General features: G+C 41.9%; 1 protein-coding gene across 1 annotated transcript in view; it reads left to right on the top strand.

The window, feature by feature from the left end:
• The window catches only part of PIGK (phosphatidylinositol glycan anchor biosynthesis class K), a 109,759-nt gene that overhangs the window by 64,560 nt on the left and 21,516 nt on the right, over positions 1–23,683 (top strand). The window contains exon 10 of the mRNA XM_081868354.1: positions 20,949–21,024. Coding sequence (XP_081724480.1) covers positions 20,949–21,024 — 76 coding nt within the window. The remainder of the gene's footprint in view (positions 1–20,948; positions 21,025–23,683) is intronic.

Below are 23,683 nucleotides of genomic sequence, written 5' to 3'. Positions count from 1 at the left end.
ACTCTTCCATCAAATACCCATCATCTATTGCCTCAGCGGGAACCCACGTATTTTCTGACCTGGGTTCTCCCTCCCAAGCTACCAAGTACTCCACCTGGCGCCCTCGCCACCTGGAATCAAGTATTTTCGTGCCTTGGTTGTGGTGTTCCCTCTCCTCTACCCGCGGGTGGGTGGTGACTCCTCCCTCCCGCCCCGGAAATTCCCGCCCCTCCCTGTATGGTGAGAGTAGGGACCTATGGAACACCGGATGTATCTTCATGCTTTCAGGCAACTTGAGCTTGAATGCCACAGGGTTCACCTGCTGTGTTACCTCAAAAGGTCCCAGCCGCCTTGGTTGCAACTTCTTGCACCCTCCCTTTAGGGGTAACCCTTGGGTTGATAACCACACTCGGTCTCCCACCCGTATGGCCACCCCCTCCCGACGGTGCTTGTCTGCCTGCCTCTTGTAAACTTCCTTGGCCCGCTCCAAGTTCATCTTGAGTTGCTGGCGCAAGGCCTCCATTTCTTCCACAAACTGCTCAGCCGCAGGTACACTCCACTCTTCCTTCCCCCCTCCCCGGCAAGGCCCTGGGGTGACACCCATAGTTGGCCATGAACGGGCTCATTCCCGTGGACACATGTTCAGCATTATTGTACGCAAATTCTGCCAGTGCGAGTTTCTCTACCCAATCGTTCTGTCTCTCACCGACGTAGCAGCGCAGGTATTGCTGGAGTATACTGTTCGCTCTTTCTGCTTGTCCGTTGGTTTCCGGGTGTCTCGCTGTCGAGAAGCCCACCTCGACCTGCAGCAAGCTCATGAGCTTCCTCCAGAACCGGGAAGTAAATTGTTTCCCGCGATCTGAGATGACCCTCGAAGGAGCCCCATGCAGCCGGAAGATGTGATCCACAAACAACCTGGCTGTCTCCTCTGCCGTCACCGCATGCGAGCAAGCTATGAAATGGCACATCTTTGTCAGTAGATCGACTACTACCATGACTGCTGTCTTCCCCCTTGACTTGGGCAAATCTGTCATAAAATCAATGGACACCACCTCCCAGGGTCTTCCGGGCGTTGGTAAGGGTTCCAGCAACCCTGCGGGGGCCGCCCTCTGGCATTGGTCGCACCCCCGTACATATTCCCCTACATCTTCCCTCACCCTTGGCCACCAGAACTGCCTGGTGACAAGCAGCATGGTTTTGTGCTGTCCAAAGTGCCCAGCTGTTGGGTTGTCGTGGAGTTGTTTGAGTACCCTCCCCCTCAAGGTCTCCCCCGGTACATACAGGGCCCCCTTATAGTACAGTAGCCCGTCCTTTTCCTCAAACCCTCCGTGGTTTTCCCTTCCGTCCCGGAGTTCCCTGATTTTAGTTTGAGCGAACTCGTCATTTCTAGTAAGGCCGGCCAGTTCTCGTTTCCCAACCAACGCTCCCCCACACACCCATTGGTTCTCGGGGAACGCGTGTCGGATCTCCGGTGGTCCCTCTCCTTCCATGTACTCCGGCTTCCGGGCGAGCGCATCTGCTCTTACGTTTTCCTCTCCCGGCACGTATCGGATCTCGAAGGAAAACTTGGAGAACTCCTTTGCCCATCGAATCTGTCTCTGGTTGAGTACTCGCGCGGTCCTCCAGTATTCCAAGTTCTTGTGATCCGTACAAGCCTGGATCTTGTGCTGCGCCCCTATTTCATGCATTTGTAATGGAAGGAAATAGTTCCCCACTAGTGCACGATATATACCATTTTGGTAAAGCATTGCAGTATTTCTAGGGAATGCGCTTTGGGCTGATTTGGATCTGTGTAATTTTGAAACTTTCTAACCAGTTTAGAGTTAAGTACTCTAATCTCTTCATTCTCAAATGAATCTAACTAACTGTGACTTTCTTGTGCAGTAGAGAAAAAATAAGTTGACACTAGTATTTGGGATTTTATGAAGGAGCAAGTTCATTTACATTCTGAAAGGAAGGGAGGGGGGGAATTGAAGTGATAGAATCAATAGTACCAATAGAATCTCATTGGAAGGATTTCACAGCTAGATTATATTGTATTCCAGGTTTTAAATTTGGTCTCCCCTGCCTGCGGAATAATAAGTGCCATGAAAATGTTCCACTATTGCAGTTCACATTTTGGCACCTGCAGTTACATAACTAAGATCCTTGAGGAAGGCACAATCAAGGCTCTGATCTTCAGCATCCCACATTAGTGAATCAACGAGCAATGTACTTTTCAGTGAGGAAGATTGTACAGGCTAGTCCCCTGCACTGAGTTCATCTCAAGTGAGTGTGGCTAGGATTCCCTTACTGAATAGTTTGAGCAATCCTTTATGCCAGGATACGTAATCTGGCAAATTGTTGGTTTAATGGGCATCATGCCCTGTATACCCCCAACACAGGACTTGAAAAGTACTGTGACACGGGGAGCAGAATAGCACCACCAGCCACACCACCAATATCAGTGACAGCACTGCTTTCCCCTAGTGTTCACAGGTTGCAGTGGTGTTAACACCCTCATGTCAGTCACTCAGCCAGGAAATGAGTCAATGCACTCACTCTTGCCCCAACCCATGTACAGTGGTACTTCGGGTTACATATGCTTCAGGTTACATACACTTCAGGTTACAGACTCCGCTAACCCAGAAATATTACCTCGGGTTAAGAACTTTGCTTCAAGATGAGAACAGAAATCGTGCTCTGGTGGCGCGGCAGCAGCGGGAGACCCCATTAACTAAAGTGGTGCTTCAGGGTAAGAACAGTTTCAGGTTAAGTACGGACCCCCAGAAAGAATTAAGTACTTAACCTGAGGTACCACTGTAAATGGCGTTTCCTTGAACTCTGGCACTCGTCACAGTGTCCCGTTGCGCCAGAAGCAGTTTAGTCATGCTGGCCACATGACCTGGAAAGATGTTTGCAGACAAACACCGGCTCCCTCGACCTGAAGCAAGATGAGTGCCGCACCCGACTGTCTCCTTTGACTGGTCTTAACCATCCAGGAGTCCTTTACTTTTTTACCTTTACAACACAACCTAGCCGGCATGACAGTGGCATGAGATTTCCCCCCTGTGCGTGTGTGTTTTTTAAAATTAAATTTGTATACTGCCCTTCATCCAAGGATCACAGAATGGTTCACAATATAAATATACAAAATGAGATCACAAAATACACACTAAAACAAAAACAAAACAAACCAGTAACATCCCTCCCACAAACACATTTAAAAGGGCATAGAACATTAATAAGCCAAAGGCCTGGTTATAGAGAAATGTTTTTACTTGGCGTCTAAATATATGTAATGAAGGCACCAGGCGAGCCTCCTGAGGGAGAGCATTCCTCAAATGGGAAGCCACCACAAAAAAGGCCTGTTCTTGTGTTGCCACCCTCCGCATATTTCGTGGAGTAGGCACAGGAAGAAGGGCCTCAGATGACGGTCACAGGGTCCATGTCAGTTCTAAGTGTCTGTAGCGCAGGCAGCAGTAACCAAAACACTTGGATTCCAGGAAAGTTGTACACACCATGGCTTAACTCCCCCTTTGCAGCGCGCGCACACACACACACACTGCTATTTGAGCACACAACATGGAAGGAAGGAAGTTACTTTCTGTGTCTTGGAGACATGTTGTTGTGCAAAGTGCCCCTTTCCCTTAGCTTTTGTCACCAGAGTTCTCCTTTGTGTGCTTCCTAAATGTACATGACCTCCAGCCAGGCAGAGATAGTAGCTCTAGGCCGTGCACCCTATCAGTGGAGGAATTTTCTGTGCATGTTGGAATGTTGTGAATTGGGTGCAGAGTTACTCCAGCATCATCAGTAGGTAGGTGGGCAGGGCTGGTGCAGGAGAGTAGTAGAGTATTGTACACTATTGTATTCATTGTGTGTACGCATATGTTCTCTCTCCATTGATTCCTTTGTGGTTTTTTAAAAATTGGCTTTGTCTGAAGCAGCTGAACAGAGTCTGACGCATCGTAGGATTTGGTGGTGTAAGTGTGCTCCTTTTTATCATTCCTCCACCCCACCCATGTTTCCACTTTGTTTAGGGAAGCTTTTAATGTTTTAATGTTTAAAAGACTATTGTATTTTAATATTCTGCTGGAAGCCACCCAGAGTGGCTGGGGAAACCCAGCCAGATTGGTGGGGTATAAATAATAAATTATTATTATATTATTATTTGTTTTTTTACCTTATCCTGACAGAGGTGCACCAGGGAGTAGTATGCTGGCATAGCAATGCATCAATATATACTCACAGCAGCACTAATAATACCCATCATATTTGTTGTTGTTTTTCAAATATAGTCTTGCACTCTTAAACTTTAAAAATAAACAAATAAGCAAGCCTCAAACCAAGATGGGAACATCTTATAAGCCGTCCCAATTCCAACAGCAAATTCTGATTTAGTAAATTCGGTTTTATTACTGATTATACTGGTTTTCTTATGTGGCCTTTGAGAATCCAGATTACTTCTATAATTTTGCAGAGCCTTTTGTTTGATTTTATTTTTAAAAATGCTCTGAGAAGTGGAAAGTGCAGGTGAATTTATTATTTACTGATGGAAAATAGTGTTCTGTGGCTTTCTGTCCTATCTTGGGAGCTTGAGCTGGTTAAGGATAAATGGATTGGCAGAAATTAATCGCTTGTAGTTTTCCAGATAGGAAATTACTAGTGGATTGCAAAATGGGAAATATATGCTCTGTCTGTCAGATTACTCAGGAAATACTTCCAAAGGTCCATTTTTATTGAGATTACCGAACCACAGATTAGAGAGTTCAGGAGTATAAAGAAAGAAGAAAAAAAAAGTGAACTCACTTTTAGTAGTGCTTATGAAAATCCTGACAGAGTATTTTGTGAGTTAGGTTTCTGAGAAATAGCTGTCTTTGCATGCATTTTAAGAAACTAGGACAAAACTGGTGTTCAAAAAATCCTTTCAAATGACCTTAAATGGAAAATCTCTAAGGAAGTCTCTGCCCCTTGTTTGTTCCATTGTGAGCCATGTCACCTGATCAGAACTGGTTCTTTCAAGGTGCGTGGTTAGGATTCTGTTTTAATGATATCCTTTTAAAAAAACAAACTCATTGCTTTTACCTTCACTGGTCTTATTCTGAAAGGGAAAGGGATGCTATAGGTGAAGCTTTACCTATCATCCCAATGTTCCAGGATGAGGTTTGCCTCTGCAATGCAATCCTTAAAGTTCTTAAAGAAACAGAAGTCTTGTTCCCTTCAGAGCATGGTCATCTTAATTCTGCATGTAAACATGAAAATGCCCCAATCGATAGGTGGCTGGCTATTTATTTGTTTCTTTTGTGAAGTTACATACCCCCTCATGTCCCCCTCCAACAAAAGAGGAGGTAAATGGGGTAAAAACAGCAATAATACTAAGAAAAGCTAAAAAAAAAACACACAAAGCCATAAAAAATGGAAAAGTAGCAATAAAATTTTTGAAGAGCCAATAATAAATGAGAGGAAAAATACTATGCAGCAGCAAAACTTGAAAGTTTGCCAGAGAATGTTGTTTTAAGGTATACTGTATGTGGAATGTTAGAAATGTGGGGAGGGCAACTAAACTGCCCAGGGCAGTGAATTTACCACCTGGGTGCTACACCAGAGAGGCCCTGTCCTGTATCCTTACTAACTGAACATCAGAATATAAAGGAACACACAGGAGGACCTCCTTAGTTGTTCTTGGAAATTCATTACAACCTTAAAAGGTAAAGGGTAAAGGGACCCCTGACCATTAGGTCCAGTCGTGACCGACTCTGGGGTTGTGGCACTCATCTTGCTTTATTGGCCGAGGGAGCCGGCGTACAGCTTCCGGGTCATGTGGCCAGCATGATTAAGCCGCTTCTGGCAAACCAGAGCAGCACACGGAAACGCCATTTACCTTCCCGCCAGAGCGGTACCTATTTATCTACTTGCACTTTGACGTGCTTTCGAACTGCTAGGTAGGCAGGAGCAGGGACCGAGCAACGGGAGCTTAGCCTGCGGGGATTCGAATCGCCAACCTTCTGATTGGCAAGTCCTAGGCTCTGTGGTTTAACCCACAGCGCCACCTGTGTCCCTTCATTACAACCTTAATTTATTTTTAAAAACTGGATTTCTCTTCCATTTCCTACGTTTTTGCCTACAAGAAGATATAGCAGTATTTGCTACCTATTTGGATTGAAGTAATTTTAAAGATCAGGTGTGATGAGGCCTAAAGTGTTGTGAAGAAGGGTCATTGCAGATCATCCTTCAAGCAGAGTTTGGTATGCTTAGCTGTATTTATGGATTGTGAAAAACCTACATATTATTGTAACAACCATATCTCTTGCCTTTCTTCGTCTTTGAATATGCACTAATTGTTTGCCCATTAAAGACATGACTTTCAGGCTCCACTGTAACGATTTGCAAAAGATTCACATTAGCATTCTGCTAGATAGTCATTCAAGGTCACCTAAGGTAAGCTACCAGCTGTCCATTTTGTCACTGCATAGTGCAGGAAAGTAGCTCAAATTATTCTCCCTCATAGGTGCAGCAGAATTCTAATATGGAAATCTGAACTAACTTGGAGTAAATTACATTTTCTACGGTGTGATTCTTTTTAACAACTGATTTATCATAGTTGACCTTTTCTTATTGGATAATACTGAGGTTTTCAAACACACATTTTATGATCAAATGTTTCTGTTTGTTTCATCATGAATAATGCAGACGAGCAGATCATAGGAGATTTTAAACACATCTTAGAAGTAGAATACACTGGTAAGCATCTGATTCTCTCATTGGCTGTGGTAAGCTGTTGTGCTGAACCTTGCGCTTCTCTGTACTACCTTCCACTGCAAGGAAGATTTCCAACACTTTTAACTAAAAGTTTTCACTTTTAGTTAACCACAGTTCATTGTGTCATCTAAACCCGAAACTATGGTTTAACATTAACTAGGGTTAGTTGAAACCAGACAGCTTAAGCAACCATGGGTTGAAGTTAGTTTTTAATCAATGTCAACTACAGTTACAGATAGGTAGCCGTGTTGGTCTGCCATAGTCAACTACAGTTTGTCAGTTTGGATAACATGGCAAACAGCAGTTAACCAAATGCAGCAGTGAAAGCTTCCATAAGAAAAGGGAAGTAGGGAAATACTTGACTCAGAGACTCCCTACAGCTTGTTCTCATTGTACCTAGCTATTACAGTGGTACCTCGGGATGTGAACGGGATCCGTTCCAGAGCCCTGTTCGCATCCCGAACAGAATGTAAGATGCAACAGCACGTCTGTGCTTGCACGGGTTGCGTTTTGCCACTTCCGTGCATGCACTTGACGTCATTTTGACTGTCTGCACGAGCAGCGAAACCTGGAAGTAACACGCTCCATTACTTCCGGGTTGCGGCAGAGCGCAACCTGAAAGTGCTCAACCTGAAGCGTATTTATCCCAAGGTATGACTGTATGTGCTTTTCAAGGGCAAAAACTATGTGGTTTTTTCATTTCAACACACATTCTTTTACTTCAAATTTGTTTATATTAAGCAGTCACCACTATTTTGTATAGTTACCCTAAACCAAAGCCCAGTTCCTCATTTCCTGTCATCTGGTTATTGTAAATATACTTTTCAATGCTCAGGTTTTTAATCTATTCATTTAAAGCGGGTACAGTGCTTCTTAAGTCTTTGCTTTCTGGGAAACCTTGATGGTGTTTTCTCATTTAGTGCTGGCATTTTGTTTTTATTAATAATGGCCAAAATAAAAGCAACAACCACCCGGTAGTTTATTTATGGTTGAGACAGTGGGATACATAGATTTAATAATTAAAAGTCATTTCAATTCCTCTTTCTTTTGTACTCTAAAAACCCTGATTCTTGTCATAAAACTGCACCATTTCCCCACACTTGTAGCATTGCATCACTTAAACAGTCTTGCCTGTGTTTTACTGTTGAGAGATTTGTTCCATTAGAGCAAACCAAATAGGATATATAAATAACCATTGTAATAAGATAGACTCAGTCCATTTCAGAATGACATGTTCATCAGCCTGTGTGATCCATTGGAAATATGTGTTCTACTTTGTTTTCATTATGCTGGACTAGTGCGTATGTTAACACTCCTGATTGCTTAACCATGGTTGAACAATTGTGAGCGGATCATACTCTCAGTGACCCTCTTTCCTTTCTTCTGGAATATGACTTCCACCCCATGACTGATTAGGTGATTCATTCATCAGCACTTACATTAACTGACATTAAGTTTCCCTTGGGCAGCTTTCCAGTTTGTTTCAAATCTTGAAAGCAACCTTGATTAGCCTAAGCTAATGTTGGAGTCAATTCGAGGCCCTCTAGATGCTGTGGGCTCACTCTTGCTTTCTGGACCATTTTTCTGGGAATTTCGGCCTTTTGTGTGTGAGTCTGTGGTCAGGGAGTGGGATGGCACAGAGGGTGAGTAAGTTATGAGATTCTGCAGTGCTCCAACCTCTGCCTACTTTTGACTCTGGCTCCGACGTAAATCAGCGACTCAAGCTTGCTGCCTTGAGCACACTATATGTAGCAAAGTAAACTGCACAACGGAAGAGGCTGGAGGCTGTAGATACATACTAAAACTATGGATTTATTTTACATAAATGAGAACAAAGAAACATGTCGTCTCTCCTTGCCGTCTTCTCAGAGAGAGACTCAAAAGCAAAAGCAATACACTGAGCGGAAGTTCCGCTCACGAGACCCAGCAGTCTGTGCTGGAATGTAAACAGACATGTGACACACTACATTCCCATGTCTGCAACAAAAGGTGGAATGGAACTACCCAACAGTCTCCACCAAAGTTTCTATAGTCCCAGAATGCATGGATGTCTCCGTCTACCACCTGTGGATATCTACAATTTTCATGCTTAGGAAGTTTGATAAGGGAGAAACCTAATGTTCATCAGACCCAGCCTTTGATGTTTACATTGGCAAGACAGTCCTGTCTCTGTTTCCCAGTCCCTGTCATTAATCAAGGGTCTGTGGAATTGTTTTTAAATTGAATGTAACCTGGATGGAGAACATTTGACTTGAATATCAGCTAGATAAGGAAACACATTTATATGTGTGCCTTTTTTTGATTCATTTCTGTTATCATCAAATCAAGGGGCACTCAATATTATAAATGCTTCTTGTCCCGGTACCAATTTAAAGAGCTCAAATCATTTGTCTGTGTGTTCTATTGATAATCACCAAGACTGGCCAACAGAAAGCACCACAGTTATTTTGAAAAATTGGAGCATTTCATACTAAATTGATCCAAAATTAATCAGAGGCCCATCTGCATGATATATTTAAAAGTGTCAAACCTCTACAAACATTCATGGCATCCCTCAATTAATTTTGGGAACTGTAGTTTGTTAGGGGCACTGTGCCTTTTTAGGAGAGTTCTGTCCTCACAGAGCTACAATTCCCAGGTACCTCGAAGAAGGATTGTTAAACCACTCCGAGAATTGTAACTCTGTGAGGGGAACAGGAGTCTCCTAACAACTCTCAGCACCCTTAGCAAACTACAGCTCCCAAGGTTCTTTGTGAGAAGGCACAACTGTTTAAAGTGATATGACACTGCTTTTTCTACACTCGATTCTTGCACTCACAAATAAACTTTGGTATGAAAATGAATACAGTGGTGCCCCGCAAGACAAATGCCTCGCAAGACGGAAAACTCGCTAGACGAAAGAGTTTTCCGTTTTGGAGGTGCTTCGCAAAACGAATTTCCTATGGGCTTGCTTCGCAAGACGAAAATGTCTTGCGAGTTCCTGCGGGTTTTTTCCCCTCCCCCCCTTTTTCTAAGCCGCTGAGCCGCTTATCCACTAAGCCGATAAGCCGCTAAACCGCTAATAGCGCTAATCCGCTAAGCCGTCAATGGGCTTGCTTCGCAAGACGAAAAAACCGCTAGATGAAGAGACTCGCGGAACGGATTCTTTTCGTCTTGCGAGGCACCACTGTACAGTTATAGAACCAGAGGTGTCAAAGGTATTTGCTGTCATAGCATTAATCGATTTAAATCAATAAAGTTAATTAACTGAAGAGCATTTAATCAGTTAACAGTTCACATTTCAACAAAGTGTTTAGGGTATGGGACAATGCCTATTTCCCAGTCATAACCCTCTGGTGAAGCAGGGTTTATCTTGTTCTGAAGTCCCTGCCTAAAACCTGCCCCTCAGCTCTTGGCGAGACCAGTCAAAGGCTTTATCTATAAGCTGTTTTTCTCTGTGTTGATTTACAGTAGTGAGTGATAATGTATTTAAGTGTAAAGGAACAAATTGCTTACATTAAGACATTTCCCTCAGACTGGCATCTGTAGGGTATGGGGGCATATTTGAAAAAAGCAGCAGTAGCTTATATTAGTCTAAAAATAAATTGCGTCCCTTGCCAAAATAATTGTGGAGGCAAGTGGGAATGTAGCAGGCCTCAGGCAAGATCTTGTAATATTAGTACACTGTGGAGAGCTGCTGCTGCTAAGACTTCATTAAGTCTATATTTTGCGAAAGTTGTAAATAAACTAAATATACAAAATGTTATATGGAAGGTTTAGTGATATATTGTGGGGTGTCGCACCTAAATAATTTAAACCAGCTGTACTTGCCCAAATGAATAATTCTGCGTTCTGAGGCATAATTCAGTCACTGGGAGTCCTCAGATTTCATAAACTCTCTGTGGGTCTCTTGATTATTAGTGAGCATTTGCTATGCTAAAATGCACCTCCAGAGGGTTTTCATACAGCAGTATGAGCAATTTTGGTTGTGGAGTCTCTTTCAAGATTAACGGACTCTTCATTCATGCGGCATTTAGGCAACAGATGCTCATTTGACTGAAAAGGCTCATCAACTAGAAAGTACATCTGAACTTGTTCTTTAAAAAAATGTATCAGTGGAGATCAGAGTTGCATGGGCTTGTGATAAGGAGACTTGTCAGGCAGGTGCCTTCTTTTTAAGCCTTTAAATAATTGGTGCAAACTTTTCCATGCCACCAAATCTATGCAGGCAATTAAGAAAACATCTTTCTCTAACAGACAATAGTTGATCTCTGATTTTAAATTCTTACCTTGTTTTGATTGTATCTGTGTATGGTTGGTGTAAATCACTGATTTTTAATGAATAGCTGTATACAGATTTTTTTAATAAATAAATGATAGACGTTTTAATATTGTTTTAGGGACACTTATGTTAGAATACATTCTGTTTATCTCTAAAGCAACTAAATGTGTTAATAGCCTGAAAGTAAATTGACCGATTAGGTTTCAGGAATGCAGAGCAAGGACATTAATGTAAATAGTTACTTCTAATGAATATATAGTCATTTTATTTTTAAAAAACCTAATTAAAAGCTTCATTTTGATTTTTATAGCACCCTATAAAAATGCCTGTCTTGAAACTGATATGTGCGTGTGTGTGCACACTCACACAGAATTTTTAGTAAAGATTTTATTGCCGTCAGGAAAAAAAAAGGAATGACAATATAGAGAGAGGGGTATATTGGCTATACCCCAAATGCTGCCAGTTGTCCAAAGTAAATTGAAAAAAGGCAAAACCATATTTTCCCCATTAGTATTTTGTTTATAGTAATTTTATATGTTCCGGGCAGCTGCAGCCAAGTGCAATTTTCAGAATTTCTTCTAGTTTGTAGAGCAACTGTTTTGAAGATCATGGGAATGTTATTTGAAAGTCCAGTTAGTATTTTCTCCCTAAGCACAGTGTTTAAAGATATGAGTTTGAATAGAGGAACATACCGTAAATTTCGCTCCATAACACGCAGATTTTTCCTCCTAGAAAGTAAGGGGAAATGTCTGTGCGTGTTATGGAGCGAATGCCTACAGATGGCGGGGGAATCTGCTGCAGTTGTGAGCAGTCCGTGGCTTGCTTTGAAACAGCAAAGCAGGTGTAAGCGGCTCCTGTCAGCGAGCCGAGTCGGGAGGAGGGAGAGAAGCAGAGCGGGCTTGGCTGCTTTAAAAAAACCCGTCCTCTATGTTCCTCTCTCCTCCCCACAGAGCTGCTAAGTAGCAGCGAAGCTTTTCAGCCAGCCTAGCCGGGAGGAGGGAGAGAAGCAGAGCGGGGTTGGCTGCTTTTTAAAAAAAACGTACTCTCTGTCCCTGCCTGCAGTTTTTTGCTGTCCGATTTTGGATTAGCCACTGTAGGGGCTGTGTGTGTGTGTGCTTGAGCTATCGTTCTCCTCCTCCTGCTTCCCCTTCGCTCTCCCTGCGCCCCTGCACTCTCCCTCCGACTTTAGAATTGACACTCTGTGTCTGTGTGTGTGTGTGAGAGAGGGCTCCTTCTCCTCCTCCTGCTTCCCGTCACTCTCCCTGCGCTGTCCCTCCGACTTTAGAATTGACACTCTGTGTGTCTCTCTGTGTGTGAGGGCTCCTTCTCCTTCTCTTGCTTCCCGTTCACTCCCCCAGCGCCCTGCGACTTTAGGGCCAGTTCCCTCTCTGCGTGTGTGTGTGTTTTGACCTCACTGCGCTTGTTGGGGGAGAGTGTTGGTCGCAATTTTTCTTGATTTGTCTCAGAGTGGTTACTATCATGGTTTCCTTGCCGGGGAGGAGGGAGAGACGCAGAGCCTGCTTGTTCTAAAGGAGCAAAGCTGGAGAGGAGCCTCTCCTGCATTATCAGCAGCATCCTTCTCCACACCCCCCACGCGAGCTCCTTGTCCCTTGAGTTCTTTTCCTTCCCTCCCCACTTAAAACGTGGTTACAAAGCACGGATCCACATGGATCCTCAGGATTTTTGCACTAGGTCACCCCAAATTCACCATCAGATCACATAGCATATCCATGGCTACAGCCTGCACCAAAACACACACGCACCCACTGTTTCATGGGGTCGCAATGGCGCAAAAACGTGGTTACAAAGCATGGATCCACATGGATCCTCAGGATTTTTGCATTGGGCTACCCCAAACTCACCGTCAGATCACATGTCTGTGACCACAGCATGAACCACAAAAATCATATATCCACTGTTTCATTTAGAATATTTTTTTCTTGTTTTCCTCCTCTAAAAACTATGTGCGTGTTATGGTCAGGTGCGTGTTATAGAGCGAAAAATACGGTATGTATCCATTGTTGCTGGATAATTGATACTACATCTGTCAGTGATCTTCCTGGGACTAGGTATGCATAAGTCTTATTGCACACACTGAAAAGCAAAGTTTTATCTTGAATGTGGTGCCCTTCTGTCTGAATGATACACAGATACACCCAGTTGCAGGCAACATTGAAGTGTGCAGTGGGTAATATTGATTTTCTAGTTTCCTAGATTAACAGCATGGGGGCCATTTAGAAAATGAATCGCTAAACCCATGAAATGGTTGTCCTGATCTTTCAAAAATCCCTCCCCCCACAATGATAAGAAGGCCATAGAAAGTTGCTCATAGGCATTTTTTGAATTCGGCATACATACTGAGGACTCAGTCATTTTAAGTGTACATTCACAATATTTAAGAGGATTTGGCACATTTTTTGAGTTTGTTGGTGTGTGTCCTCTATATATACCTCAGGAGAGCTTAATTTGTGCAGCTGACTTGCTGGCTGGTTGTGGTTCTCATATACTGAGACACCACTAGGCATTTTTATAATTATTTTCAATATCTTCATTATGTTGATAAAATGGCTTTGATTTTATGAATAATCCAGAATGTTTGTGCATACATTCCTCTTCTCCCACCCACAGCTGTGGAAATTCCCTATACTCTGGTTGTGAGCACTTGATTTACATAATCACTCTACTGTTGTTTCTTAATAACTATGCAAAATGCAGATCTTGTTGTCCTGGTAGGCTAATAATAGTTGGTAGCCAATCAGAGTGCAAGAATGTCTATTATCATGGCAGTTATTACCTTGAAATCACACAGTGGTTAGTAACATTACTCTGATTACTGCAATTCCAAAGTCCTGATTGGTGCTTGCATTTAAAATCTATAACCGTCCTAAAGAGAGACTGGTCGGGTGTTTCTTTTCTGAGTGGTAGGCAAATCCCAAATTATTTACGAGGAAAAAATAAAACCCCAAAGGCACTGAAATAAGATTAGTTAATGAATGGACAAAGAAATTGTCCGAAGTGTGCTGTTCCTGGTTTTCATTTTCTTTACCTTGGTCTTTCTTCACTCCATCTAACTTGTCTCTCTCAAAGCCTTGACACTTGTATTTTACATAGAAACCTATTTTCTTGCCCTCCAAAGGATTGCAGATTTCAAAATGTTGCCACAATTTAGGGTTCTTGCCCACAGTCCTGGCACAGGAAGAAAAAAGGACTGAAATGTGGCTGGGACAACCCAGTCAGATGGGTGGCATAATAATAATAATAATTGGAGGGGTTTCCACTTTTAATTTCAGGTACAGTGGTGCCCCGCAAGACGAACGCCTCGCAAGACGGAAAACCCGCTAGACGAAAGGGTTTTCCGTTTTGGAGGCGCTTCGCAAGACGAATTTCCCTATGGGCTTGCTTCGCAAGACGACAGCCCATAGGGAAATCTCCGGGACAGTGGGGAAGCGCAGCTCATCTTCCCCGCTGTCCTCGGACCTCCTCCGAAGCCTGGCGGCGGGGCGGGGACACCTCCTCCCGCCGCCGGGCTTCGGAAGGATGCCCCGATGCCGGGCGGCGAGGCGGGAACGCCTCGCCGGGCGGCGGGGCGGGAAAGCCTCCCCCCGCCGCCCGGCTTCGGGGCGGGAAAGCCTCCCCCCGCTGCCCGGCTTCGGGGCAGGAACGCCTCCCCCTGCCGCCCGGCTTTGGGGCATCGTCCCGCTGCCGGGCGGCGGGGCAGGAACGCCTCCCCCCGCCGCCCGGCTTCGGGGCATCGTCCCGCTGCCGGGCGGCGGGGCAGGAACGCCTCCCCCGCCGCCCGGCTTCGGGGCATCGTCCCGCTGCCGGGCGGCGGGGCAGGAACGCCTCCCCCCGCCGCCCGGCTTCGGGGCATCGTCCCGATGCCGGGCGGCGGGGCGAGAAAGCCTCCCCCCGCCGCCTGGCATCGGAACGATGTCCCGAAGCCGGGCGGCGGGGCCGCGAAGCCTGGGCGCGCTGGCAACTCTCCGCAAGGAGCGCCCAGGCTTCGTCCCCCCTGCTTGCCTTCCCAGGGGCTTTTAAATCGCCCGGACAGCGGAGAAGTCCTCCGCTGTCCCGGGCGATTTTAAAATGCCGCCAGAAGAGGTCGGGGGAAGGCGGTTTCCATAGGAACGCATTAATTGATTTTCAATGCATTCCTATGGAAAACCGTGCATCGCAAGACGAAAAACTCACAAGACGAAGAGACTTGCGGAACGAATTAATTTCGTCTTGCGAGGCACCACTGTACTTAGACAGTTCAGTAGCTAAAAGATAGCCAAACAAGATGTAGAGTTAGTCACAGGTTTAAACAAGCTTTTATTTTGGAGAAAAGGTAGAGTTATGAGATGCCTATCTGGAAAATGCTTCTGATCAGATTTGGGTTTGTACCAGTTTACTGCTGGAAATTGATTCCTCCTGGCTGAATTTACCAGCCAAGTATTATTTCCTTATGTCATCTGCCTTCCTCAACGGGTGTGCATCCTAAAACACCTCTGTTCTTATCTAGAACATTTTCTAACAGCCTTCCAACATAGAAAATCAGTTTGGGGGATACACAATCAATTTCTATAAATTATCTAATTCACAAGTTTGTTGAATGTTAGAGTGCAGAATGCAGCTCCTTGCATTTCAATTGCCAGGGGGTGGGATGGGAATCAAATGAAATATGGAAACATGTGCCTGTGCCATTTCTCTCAGTAGTTCTCCCCAAGTCTCTGGGCTATTCAGGAGACCTGACCTTTGCAAATTTTTATGTGGAACAGAAAGACTTAAAGCTAGTATTATAGCTATGAAGAATTTAAACCGTGACCAAAAAACGGAGAGAGGTAGGCTCAAAAGAAGTGGATGGCATTCAAATATGTAATGCATTTAAAAATAATAGCTGTGCAATTTGAGATAGATTGGGGACTTGGGTTTGTATGCCTAAAAGCAAGTGAGTTGCCATTGGGTTTTATCTTTTTCCTAATTTTTACAGTTACAGATAGGTAGCCGTGTTGGTCTGCCATGGTCAAAACAAAATAAAAAAATTCCTTCCAGTAGCACCTTAAAGACCAACTGAGTTAGTTCTAGGTATGAGCTTTCGTGTGCATGCACACTTCTTCAGATACCTGAAGAAGTATATATCTGAAGAAGTGTGCATGCACACGAAAGCTCATACCTAGAACTAACTCAGTTGGTCTTTAAGGTGCTACTGGAAGGAATTTTTTTTTTTTTACAAGAGGTAAGACCACTCTGTAAACAAGTAGGTGAACATCAGACCTATTTGTCCATGCTTGAACTGCGGAACAGGGAGAGCAATTTAAGGATAAGAGCAATACCAGAAGTGGAAGAAGGCAACCTAGCTGAGTTTTTGACTAAAGAATTTTCCAAATTTTGGAGTTTAGAGGAAAAGGACTTTAAAATCGTCTCGGCTTTTAGGCTCGGAAGACTTCTAAAGAAAGAGAAGCCCAGAGACTGTTTGATAATACTGAGGTCAAAGGAGGAAAGGGATAAGATTTTGGGCCTACACTACGGAAAGTCACTGGATATTTTGGACAAAAGAATTGAGATCTACAAGGATATTCCTAAACAACTGCTAGATCTTAGATCTAACTATTTGGAGTTGACAAGACTACTAAGGAAGAATTCAATCATCTTTAGGTGGGAATTTCCTCAAGGACTATCTTTTACTTTTAGAGGGAAGAAGATCAAAATCAGAACATCGGAAGATAGAGATAAATTTCTGAACGTATACGGAGAGGACCTTCACAAAGGAATTGACCAACTTCCAGGGCCTGAAACACCAGAGGAACCTGCACCCTTGGACCCTGAAGATCTTCTGAATAAGATACCACCCCTTGAAAAATAACCAGATTTATTCAGGATGTCTCTGCAACTTATGAGTTGGAACATTAATGGCTGCAACATCCCGGAAAAAAGGAGGAAAATTTTTCATATATTAAAAAAAGAACAATTGGATATTATCTGCTTACAAGAAACACATGTGACTAGGCTCCATAGAAAGGTGTTAATAAACAAAAGACTTGGTCAAGAATTTATATCTTCGGACAGAGTAAAGAAGCGAGGAGTGGTGATATATGCAAAAGAGAGCCTGTCACCTAAATTCTTATTCAAAGACGAACATGGAAGAATATTAGGAATTGAGATACAACATCAAGGAGAAAAGATTCTGATATTAGGAATTTATGCACCAAATGACGGGAAATCGGAATTTTACAAGAAGTTGCATGAGATCATGCTGGACTATCTGGACTACAACAACATCATTATGATGGGAGATATGAATGGGGTCGTATCGACAAACATGGATAAGTCACAAAATCAAAATGTCACAAAAGATGGCAGACTGCCAAAGACCTTTTTTGAAATGGCTGACAATATGGACTGGATTGACATTTGGAGAACTAAGAACCCCCTGGGAAGAGAGGGAACATTCTTCTCTGAAGCCCAACTGACTTGGACAAGAATCGACCAAATATGGATATCTAGAGGTCTGGCACCCAAGGTCAGAAAAGTGGAAATCTGCCCAAAGACCTGCTCCGACCATAATGCGCTGAAGATGGATATGACACTTTTGCCAACCGGCTCCTTTAGATGGAAGATGAATGATAGCTTGTTTGGAGATCAGGAGATCGTTAAGAAGGCCCAAAAAACTCTGAAGGACTATTTTGAAATAAATATGAACACTACGGTGGAAAAAAGAACTATCTGGGACGCAAGCAAAGCTGTGATGAGGGGGTTCTTGATACAACAGAACACTGTAAAGAAAAGAACACAAAATGAAAGGAAAGATAAGATTTTGCAGAAAATCAAAGAATTGGAGAAGAAATTAAGATCAAATCCGAAGTCACAGCCGATTCTGAGAGAAATTAAACTATATCAAGCTCAATATTCCAAATTGATAAACCAAGAAATAGAATGGAAGATTAAATTAATGAAACAAAAAACTTTTGAATCGGCAAATAAATGTGGGAAACTGCTAGCCTGGCAGTTGAAGAAGAGACAGAAACTAAATACAGTTACAAACCTAGAAATTGAAGGAAGAAATATCCAGAACCCCATGGAAATTAGAAAGTGCTTCCAGAGATACTTTAAAAAATTATACACTCAAGGGCCGCAAGATGAGGTTGAGATTAAACAATTTTTGGAAAGAAATGGACTAACAAAGTTGTCACAAAAAAACAGATTAATCCTGAATAACAAAATAACACAGCAAGAGATTGAACAAGCTATCCAGAACATGCAATTGGGCAAATCTCCAGGGCCAGACGGCCTGACCTCCAAGTATTATAAGACATTAAAAGACTATCTGATCCAACCATTGATGGAGGTCTGTAATGAAATTATGGAAGGGAAGAAGGCGCCGGAATCGTGGAAGGAAGCTTTTATCACATTGATACCAAAATCTGAAGCTGAAAAGACACAACTTAAAAATTATCGTCCCATCTCCCTTCTGAATGTGGATTACAAAATATTTGCAGACATTTTGGCAAGTAGATTTAAAAGAGTTCTTAATGAAGTAATTCATAAAGACCAGGCAGGCTTTCTCCCAGGCAGACATATGTTTGCAAATACTAGGAACATTATTGACGTTTTGGAACTTTTGCAAACAGATATAAATACAAAAGCAGTGTTAATTTTTATAGACGCGGAGAAGGCCTTTGACAATATTTCTTGGAAATTTATGAAGGGAAATTTGAATGAAATGGGAGTGGGACGGGGGTTTGAGAATGGGATTGACGCAATATATTCAGAACAAAAGGCTAAACTAATAGTTAACAATGTGGTTACAGAAGAGTTCAAAATTGAAAAAGGAACACGACAAGGCTGCCCGATTTCCCCTTTGTTATTTATTTCGGTTCTGGAGGTGCTCTTGAACTTAATCAGAGGGGACCGGTTGGTGGAAGGGATTCAGGTCGGAGCGAAACAATACAAATTGAAAGCTTTCGCAGATGACTTAGTTTTGACTCTGCAGGAGCCAGAATCTAGTACGAAAAGAGTATTACAACTGATACAGGATTTTGGTCGGGTGGCAGGATTTAAATTAAATAAACAGAAAACTAAAGTGTTGGGAAAAAATTTGACAGATATAGAGTCGGAACGGTTTCAGAGAGAAACAGAACTAACTATGGTTAAAAAAGTAAAATACCTAGGGGTAAACATAACAGCAAAAAACCTGAGTCTATTTAAGGATAATTATGAAAAATGTTGGTCTGAAATTAAGAGAGACTTGGATAGTTGGACAAAATTGAAGCTTTCTTTGTTAGGCCGAATTGCTGCTATCAAGATGAATGTATTGCCAAAAATGTTGTTTTTGTTTCAAACATTACAGATTGTGGACAAAACGGAGTGCTTCCGGAAGTGGCAGAAAGATATATCCAGATTTGTCTGGCAGGGCAAAAAGCCCAGAATTAAGTTTAAGATATTAACAGATGCGAAAGAAAGAGGGGGCTTTGCCCTGCCAGACTTAAAGTTGTACTATGAAGCCGCAGCTTTTTGCTGGCTAAAAGACTGGCTACTTCTCGAAGACACTGACGTGTTGGACTTGGAAGGTTTTAACAATGCTTTTGGTTGGCATGCATACTTATGGTATGATAAAGTTAAGATCAATAAGGCCTTTAAGAACCATATTGTCAGGAAAGCAGTGTTTAATGTCTGGACAAAATACAAAGACTTACTGGAAAATAAAACTCCAAGGTGGCTTTCACCTCTGGAGGCTAAGGCCCTAAAAAGACCCAATATGGAGGCCAAATGGCCAAAATATTGGGAAATATTAGAAAAAGATGGAGACAATTGGAAATTGCAGAGTTTAGAGAAAATGAAGGATAAGGTGCGAGACTGGTTACATTATGCTCAGATTAAAGAAGTTTTTAAAAATGATAAAAAGTTAGGGTTCCAGGTGGAGAAATCGAAGTTAGAAACTGAATTGTTAGAACCAAAGACTAAGGTATTATCTAGAATGTATAACTTGCTGTTAAAATGGAATACACAAGACGAAATGGTTAAATCGGCTATGATAAAATGGGCACAGGACATTGGGCATAACATCATGTTTGAGGACTGGGAAAGGTTGTGGACCACTGGGCTGAACTTCACCGCATGTAATGCTCTGAAGGAAAATGTAATGAAAATGATATATAGATGGTACATGACCCCAGTTAAACTTGCCAAAATATACCATTCGTCTGATAATAAATGTTGGAAATGTAAAGAAAACGAAGGAACATTCTTTCACCTCTGGTGGACATGCCCTAAGGTGAAGGTATTCTGGGAAATGATATATAATGAGCTGAAAAAGGTATTTAAGTATACCTTCACTAAGAAACCAGAGGCCTTCCTTCTGGGTATTGTCGGCCAGAAGGTGTTAAAGAAGGACCGAACATTCTTTATGTATGCAACAACGGCAGCAAGGATACTCATCGCAAAAAAATGGAAAACTCAAGATCTACCCACACTGGAAGAGTGGCAGATGCAACTGATGGACTATATGCAACTGGCCGAGATGACTGGCAGAATCCGTGACCTGGGAGAAGAGAAGATGGAGGAAGACTGGGAGAAATTCAAGAAGTATCTACAAAAACATTGTAATTTGGTTGAATGTTAAGAAGGATGCTAGATTATAAAAAATTGGCCACCACTAAATTAGATTTGAAATTTGATGATAAGTGAGACTAAAGAAAATATAAAACTTTTCGGAAGAAGTGCTAGATTATATTTGAATGTGTGGACATGAGATTGTAAACAAGTTGATAATTTGTTTGGAAAAAACTTTTAACGATGTAAATGGGAGCGGGAGACGCGAGGGAGTCCAAAGAAGTCATGAAATTATGTCTGTGATAGAAGTAAGATTGTTTATTATTTGTGCATTTATATTTAAAAACTTTAATAAATATTTATAAAAAAAAAAAAAAATGGAAGGAATTTTCTTATCTAATTTTTACAGTGTCTCATTAAAATCTCTCTTTTTTTCCAGCCATGCTGTGGATGAAGTAGCAATGGAGGCATTAAAATATGCAGAACAACTTCCTGTAGCACAAATAATACATCAGGTATGCTGCTTTATTTCTTTTGTTAATACTCAAGAATACGTAAGGTATTTAGTTTTGGCAATAAAACACTTTTGGTAATCTTACTAGTTTATATTCTATTTAATATTTAATTGTACAAGAGCATATATTTCTATTTAGATAGCAATTTACTATTCAGAGCACAGCAGAAGAGGCTAAGCAATCCGTACTCTGTAGACTCCAGCTTGTGTTGGAAACTTGAATAACTACTTGTTTTGTGATCCGTTCTACTAAGAAAGGTTTGCATCTTGCTGACTTGCTTACTCAAGGCAATGTACATCTGTACTCTTTGCTGTTATCAAGACTTAACAGGAAAATGGTCTCTGAACTTAGATGTGAGTAGGTCTCCAGCTTGAGTACTTTTAATCTGCTCTCAGTTCAGTTGCTGTCACTGCAAAAAAAGGAGTGTCTTGCATGTAGGTATTTCATCCTAGTTGCTACCACAGTTAACTGCTACCCAGCTAGGCCAGATACCGCTGCTGCCATCTAAATGGCCCATTATCTACATCTGTGGCTTTCAGATGCAGCTGTCTTTGAACATGGATAGATCAACAGGGGAAAAAATGGAAGTCCACCAAGCGTCAAAGTTGCTTGGAATTTCCTCTGGGTATTAATTATTATTGTAAGTCTGTTTCCAAATATCTTTGTCAATCAAAGTGGCTTCCTGCCGTTGAATTTGCTCGCTGGAGGCAATGCCAGCTTTAGCTTAAAGGAAACAAGGGCTTTATTTTAAAACTTTCAAGTGTACAGGCCTTTTCTGCAAGATGTTAAACCCAAAGGAAATTTAAAACTTTAGGCTGAAATCTGCACCTCCGGGAAGAATATCTGATGTGTTCAGAACATGGAAGATTGGAAATCAGGACCAGTTTGTATGTCAGGAACTCCCTTGGTGTTGTCAGAGCTTCAAATGACCCAGCAGCCTGCAAATGTCACATTTAAAATTCTGTCTTCATGCCTGACTCTCGGCATAAATGAATTAAACAGCAGAGCAGGCAGTAAGTCAATATGTTCTTAACAGTGAGAGTGAGCAATGAAACAGTTTGAGGATTGTTTGGAATAGGTAAATAGGAACTGCACAGAACAGTTCACCTAAAGGAATATCTGATACAGGAAACAGAATTAACCTTTAAGATGGTTGACCAGATGAAATGTCACAGTAATATTTTTACAGCACAAAGAAAGTAATACATCCCCAGTGGGTTCGTTTGGCTGCTTTGTGCCATATTGCGATGGAATACTTCACTGAACAGAATCAGAAACGTGGTTTTCATGCATTTTGACCATTTCCTCGAGCAAACCCTTACTCAGATTACATACAGTCTTGGCAAAATTGTCTAATTTGACCTTCTTGCTTGGGTATGTTAGCCCAGTCCAATATAAAACTAATACAAAGCTAAATATTATAAAAGTAAACCTTTATAAAATAGCTGCTGGTTGAAATTGTGCCGGGTTAATTCATGGTGAGGTTCATGGTGGCTCCACAACTGTGGAATCCCTCCATGCTGAGATTTGTCTGCCTCTTCATTTTAATTTTTTAGGAAGCAGGTCAATACATCCTTCTAGCAGGATTTTGAAGGTGGGGTGAATAATTTTTAGATGGTTTCTTATAGCCAGCTTTTTTTAAAGCACTGATGAACAATTTGATGCTTCCTTTCCTCCTCTTTTCTGTGTATTACAGTTATGGAATTGCTCTTACTCTATTTGATTTGTATTTTATTGTATTGTTTCATATTTCTATCAGTGCAAACCTCTCTGGGGTTACTGGCGACTGTTGGTTCATTGAGCTAATAAATAAACTCAGAATTACTGAACGGAGGCCCATTTTCAGTGCACTGCTGAGCTTACCTTTTGTGTGGGATTGTGGCTTCCAAATCACCACTTTTTTCAATTTAGGCCGAACATTGCCCCTTTTTGTCATAACATTTTAACACTTGGAAAGTGACACTGCAGTTGGGTCTATGGTTAAATCATTAGCAAGCATACTTTTCTAATAAATCTGTACTGTGTTTATTCGTTGTAAAAATCCATTATGGATCATTATTTCTAAGGTTTCTTCTGTCAAGTAAAGAGCAGCTTTTGGGGCCAAACCCAGTTCTAAGCCATAGCAAATATGTATTTGACGAAACAAGAATTCCTATAATTTTATTTTGAAGAGTTTCCCTATATTTTAATACTTGATTTTAATTTATTTTAATTTGATATTAATATTTCAAATGTTTATTGTTATTATTGGCTTTCACTTTTCATATTTAACAACAAACAACCCCCATCAAATTCCCAGACAAATATTGTTTACTTTTTGCTTCATGTAAAAGCAGTAGTATGATGGAAGCCTGTAGCGAGTTCAGTTCAGGTGAAATTTTTGAAACATCTCTTTTCAGTAACCTTGATACTGGGGAGACTCCATTTGAGGACATTCTTTAAAATGAAGCTGTAATTAAGTCAGTGGCCTTGCTCAGCTGTTGGGTTGTATTTTCCTTAAACAGAATCTGATAACATCTGTGACCTTCTAATATAACATAACTAGAAATTGGGAGGAATTAATTTTATTGATTAAGGGAATGTTTTAATCAGTGTCAGGTCTACTAATTTTATTTTAATTTAAACCTCTAATAAATATCAGTATAAAATCCCTTTTCTG

Source organism: Podarcis erhardii, assembly GCF_964252035.2.
Source record: "Podarcis erhardii genome assembly, chromosome: 6".
Taxonomy (NCBI): Eukaryota; Metazoa; Chordata; class Lepidosauria; order Squamata; family Lacertidae; genus Podarcis; species Podarcis erhardii.
Note: the sequence above shows the minus strand (reverse complement) of the source record. Positions and strands in the feature narration are given on the sequence as shown.